We start from the raw sequence: 6000 nt of genomic DNA, 5'->3' as shown, positions 1-6000 counted from the left end.
TCATCAAAAAAAAAAAGTCATCCTGCATCTGATGGAGACAAATGCAGAGACCCATAGAGAAAATAGACAGTCAGTGAGAGACCTCAGAATATGCCCTTCAGGCTCTTAAGTAATTCATCTAGAAGAGTGTAAGAGCCAGAAAGGATAGAGGATATCAAAGAACAAAGCACTATAAATTAAGAGGACTGAAGAATAGATAAACTATGAGAGACTGAGGCAGCATGTACAAGGCCTTTAGTGTTCTGTCCCTAGCCCTATCTCTAATTGATAAGTGCTTGCAAATGAAAATGTAGTTTTCTCCAAGGGACACTCATTTTATCCCAGGCACTACTCTTAATTGTATTTTTACGAGTACATTGAAAAAGGTAGATGGCCAAAAACTTCCCTCACTGGCAAGTTTGGATTCTCATGTCCTAGAATTCTGGCATGCATTTAAAAGTTTTTTTTATCATAGTTCTTATTTTAATTTGCTGAATATTTTTTTCTATTTTTAAAGCTACAGGTTCTCTGTGTGTATACTATTGTTTCAAGTTTAATATTTTATGAAAGTCCTGCATGTATGATCAAGTCTTCATCATTTCCCAACTTGGGCTCTTTTTCTTTTTCTTTTCCTACTCAGATGTGTTTGCTTTTGTCTTTTTGCTCTTTTATTTTCTTATTATACATTATAGCCCTCCTTTTTTAATATGATGGTGAATTTAGACAGGATAGAAGGGGAGATATGAAAGATGCCACGATTAAAGGAAGGGAAAACTTTAATCTGGATGAATATGTAAGTAAAGTGACTATTTTTAAAAGAAAAAAGGAGAAGGAGGAGGATGAAGAGAAATAAAAAAAGAGGAGGAGTTGGAGAAACAAAAGAGAAGCAGGAGGAGGAGAAGGATTAGAAGATGATGATGATGATGAAGAAGAAAAAGAAGACTAACAACAACAATTGTGTCAAAAGAAACATTAAATAGCCATGCACAAAAGATCCAGAAAATCTGAAAATTTCAAAAAAGTAATTTATGAATAATAGAAATAGAAAAAGAAGAAAAAAACTCACATCAAAATCCTAGAAAATATTTTCAGCAAAAAAAAAAAAATAGAAGAATGTATCCTTAACCTAATGAAGAAGGGGTAGCCTGTAAAAGTACAAAAAGTATATAGAACAACAATTAAAGTGTACCAAAAAGAAATTGTGCTCAGCACACAAAATCAAAACATTAAATGTAAAGAAAAGTATATTAAACAAAGAAGGGATATTAAAAGTTATAAGTTGAAAATACTAAGTTGCATATCAATTCAGGCTCTTTAGAATAACTCCTGATCTCTCAAGAGAGATTCTAAACCTAGAATGGCTGAGAAAGATTACATATAATCTTTAAGGGACCCTTATTCCTACATCCAGTAAACTTTCAATAATAAATGATGAATAAAGATATATTGCATAATAAAACCAAATATGAGCAGTATCTCTGTAAAACTTCACTACAGAAGCCAATCAATCGAACACTCCAATCTAAAGTGTTAACCACACCCAAGACAACACAAAGAATGAATAATCCCAAGCATCAAATCAGGAGGCAAAACCCCACACCATTACTACAAAATAAAGGGAAATAATAAACATTGCTCATTGAAATCTTTCAACTTGCATGTTCAATTCTCCAATAGAAAGACAGGAACTAACAGAATGGACTAGACAACAATGTCCATTCTTCTGCTGCACCTACTGAACACTCTTTATCATCCAGGTTGGACAGCATCTCTGTGTAAAAGGATGAAAGGAGACAGTAGAAGAAAGTGGACCAAAAAAGAAGTTTAGTGGAACTTTATTTTATAATGTTTACACAAACAAATACTAAAATTCTTGAGTCAATTTAAAAGAGAGTATATACTGTACACACTGAATGAGGAGTTCCACCATTATCCATATGAAACAGATGACTTGGACTGATCCCGCACACATCTACACTCATGTTTACTGAAGCAAAGCTTACCATGTGCTAAGATAGAATGGACTTGATTGTCCTGAATCACATGAGTGCAAAATATAATATTATTCAAATTTTATTCATGGAAAACATGTACTTTTGTTTTTTGAGATTTTTAATATAATAACATTATTTCTCATTTCTCTGTCCTACCTACAAAATCTCTCATATCTCCCTCTTTTGTCTCTTTCAATTTCAAGTCTTGGGTTGCCAATAACTGCTATTACATGTATCATGCGTGTGCGTGTGTGTGTGTGTGTGTGTGTGTGTGTGTGTATGTATGTGTATGAGAGAGGGAGAGAGAACATTTAACATTTCAAGAAAGGCAATTATTTTACTTTGAAATTGTGGATGAACTCAAAATGTATCATCAAAAGTTATGACCTGAGTTAGACACAGAAATCAAACATTGTCTGACTTCAGTCCTAATTTGGCTAAAAGCAGTCAGTACTCTGAAATAAGAATTGAATAGTCAGTATTAGAGCCTGAACATCACGGTGTAGTGGCATGACATGTCAAAGAACACATTTCAGTGACAAGAGGAATAATATAAAGAAATACTTTGGGGTGCTTGCATAAGAGCTATTAATAATAGCTTACATTGTTTACTTGAGAAATATTCTGTGTATATTTTTTAAATCTCAATAATCAAAATGTTATAATTACTGTGTAAGAGATATTAATTTATTTATATATTATTTATTCTTCCATCAATTTCCTTCCATTTTCACTCTCCTGAGTTTTCAGTAATCATTCTTTGCTCTTTTGAAAATTCAAGCCACTTTTTCATAAACTATTTTTACACACTTAACATATCAAAATTTGATTTGTAAAATATTTTATAATATTATAGTACTAGGAATATATAACAAACCATTGAATTTTATCAAGGGTATTTATTATATATAGTATTACAGGAAAAAGGAAATTGTGAAGCGATGAAGTACTATTCTTTCTAGTTGTTTTTAAGAGACAGTTGCCTGAGTCCAACCATTTCAGGAAAAAAAAAAACACCCTCATTTTTTTTTCTTTTTTATTGATTATTACAATTTATTCACTTTGTTTTCTGGCTGTAAGCCCCTTCCTCATCTTCAACCAGTTACAACCTACCTCCCTCTTCTACCCCTATGCTCTCTCTCCTACTCCACTAATAGGGGAAGTCCTACTTCCCTACTATCTTATGCTAGCCTATCTTATCAAGTCTGACAAAGAATGACTGCACCTTCTTCCTCCTCGGCCTGGCAAGGCTGCACCTTCCAGGAGTAGGTGATCAAGGAGCCTTCCACTGAATTCATGTCAGAGACAGACCCTGTTACCCTTAATAGGGAACTCACATGGAAACTGAGATACTTATGAGCTACATCTGAGCAGGGGTTCTAGGTGTTCTTCATGCATGGTCCTTGGTTGGAAAAGGACCCCCTGGGCCCATATTTTTTGGCTCAATTGGCCTCCTTGTGGAGGGCCTCTGACATCCAGGTCTTTTTACCTTCTGAATCTTCCATATTAATTCATGCTTTCTGCCCAAAATTTGGCTATGAGTCTAATCATCTGCTTCAATACCCTCCTATGTAGATTCTTTCAGAGGCCCTCTGTGGTAGTTTCCTGCCCTGTTCCCTATCTTCCCCCATTACCGATGTCTATCCCATTTGCCCTTCTGAATGAGGATTAAGCATCTTCCTTAGGGTTCTTCCTGTTGTTTAGATCTTTTATGACTCTAGATTTTAGTATTTTTAAACCCTATATTATATGACTAATATCCACATATAAGTTAGTATATACCATGACTGCCTTTCTGCTTCTGGATACCTCACTCAGAGTGATCATTTCTAGTTGCATCCACTTGCCTTCTGATTTCCTTGTTTTTAATTGCTGAATAGTATTGCATTGTATAAATGTGCCACAATTTCTGTGTCCATTCCTCGGTTTGGGGACATCTAAATTGTTTCCAGATTCTGGATACTGTCAATAAATATGTTATGAGCATAGTTGAGCAAATGTCCTTGTTGTATGGTTGACAGTCTTCTGAATATATGCCCAGGGTTGGTATAACTGAATATTCTAGTAGCACTATTCATAATTTTCTGACAAAACACCAGATTGATTTCCAAAGTGGTTGTAGAAGTTTATATTCCCACCAGCAATGGAAGAGGGTTCACTTTTCTCCACATCCAGTCCAGCTTGTGTTGCAAATGATGTGATAGTATCCATGAATATCAACCAGGAAACTCCTACAGCTGATAAACAACTTCATCAAAATGACTGGATACGAAATTAAATTAAAAAAAAGTGAAGCCCTCCTGTATACAGAAGACAAATGGGCTCGGAAGGAAGTTAGAGAAACAAAACCCCTTCACAAAAGCCACAAATAACATAAAGTATCTTGGTGTGACTCTAATCAAGCAAGTGAATGACTTGTATGAAAAAAAGAAGAACTTCAAGGAAGATATCAGAAGATCTCCCATACTCCAGAATTGGTATGCTTAACATAGTAAAAATGGCCACTCTACCAAAAGAAATCTAAAGAGTCAATGCAATTCCAATCAAAATACAAGCACAACTCATTACAGACCTTGAAAGAACAATTCTCAGTTTCATACAGAAAAACAAAAAACCCAGAATTAATTTAAAAAAAAATGCCTGTACAATAAAAGCTTTTCTGGAGGTATCTTCATGTGAGATCTCAAGTAGTACTATAACACAACAGTAATAAAAAATGGCATGGTACTGGCAACTGTACTTTAAATCTTAAAGGGGTGTGCATCTACTCATTAATCATTTTTATTAAATCATATCAAGAAGCCGAGGGGAAAAACAAATATAGGGGAATCAACTGCTGTCTCAGTTTTAGACCCAGTTTGAGGGTGCTCAGACAGCCAATGCTGCCTTGGGCTATTTTTTCTGTTCATCAACCTTAAAGCATCCCTGCTTTTCTATTAAGAGTGTACTTTTCTTAACTTTAAATTGTTCTCCAAGATTTTTTACATTAGCAAAAACATCTTCCCTGAATTTGTTAAACAATCTATTTTTCCAAATTCTTTCTAAGTATAATGGCTATTGCTAACAATCTACATCTATGGCTCCTTTCAAGGGCAGTGGTTAATTCATTAAACTGCTCCAGTAAACATGTGAAAAGAGATCAAGCATTGTTAATTTTAAATGCCAGTGATATTGCCCAGTGATGAGATAGAAGCTTTCTTAGAGTTTTCATAAAACTCATGTTATAAGGAATATGGGCATCATAAGGGCAACAAGCAGAGATATGCTACATAAGAACACAAAGTCCTCTGAAAAATCAGTTCTTGGGATTATGCTTCTCCAAGACAAACTCATCATGATTATGCTAACAGGGGAGCCACATTCCATGAGTTCTACAGCTGTTCTGCTGCTGCTCCTGCATGGCGCTTGACAGAACGAGGTAGCCAAAATAGTTTGCCTATATGTGGATGAGGGGGGGTAAGGTTATCTCAGGCCCTGGGAAGGAGAATTCAGGGTATTGCATGAGCTGTACTAGCCTGGAGGACCAGATAACATGGAAGGACTGAAGGATTTCTGAGAGAAAATGGCAGGTAGGTTTGATTTGATATGTTAACTAGGAAACTCTGCCATTAGTTTCAGGTTTGAATCCTACTTCTATGGTAACATAAACTTCAGAGAGAGAATTATGGTCTCCATTGCATAATGATCTTCAACTGAGCTCACAGGGAAGAAAGGTGACAAAGACAAAGATTCTGTTTTTCTTTTCTTTCTATATATCTCCTTTCTTTTCTTTGAGGGAGGGCAGTTAACCAAACTAGACTCAAATTTTTGCTGTTTTGCTTTGTTTTTCTTACTATATTTTATTTTATTAATTGTTTTTATTTTTCACAATTTATTCACAATTTATTCATTATATATGCTGATTGAAGGTCACTCCCTCAACTCCTACTGCTCCCTCCCTCCACCTTCCCCCATCCCCTTCTCGTAGACTACTCAAAAGGAGAGTTCTTCTCCCCTGCCATTCACCCTTACATTATCAGAACAGTAC

At 35.3% G+C, this 6000-nt stretch overlaps 1 protein-coding gene across 1 annotated transcript in view; it reads right to left on the bottom strand.

Moving 5' to 3' along the window:
- Window positions 1-601: 601 nt before the first annotated feature.
- The window catches only part of LOC132651042 (zinc finger protein OZF-like), a gene marked incomplete at its 3' end in the record, with an annotated part of 130764 nt that continues 125365 nt past the window's right edge, over window positions 602-6000 (bottom strand). The window contains 1 exon segment of the mRNA XM_060376354.1: window positions 602-611. Coding sequence (XP_060232337.1) covers window positions 602-611 — 10 coding nt within the window.

This window comes from Meriones unguiculatus (assembly GCF_030254825.1).
Source record: "Meriones unguiculatus strain TT.TT164.6M chromosome 13 unlocalized genomic scaffold, Bangor_MerUng_6.1 Chr13_unordered_Scaffold_39, whole genome shotgun sequence".
Classification (NCBI taxonomy): Eukaryota; Metazoa; Chordata; class Mammalia; order Rodentia; family Muridae; genus Meriones; species Meriones unguiculatus.
The sequence above is the reverse complement of the archived record's forward strand: the minus strand, read 5'-3'. Positions and strand labels throughout refer to the sequence as shown.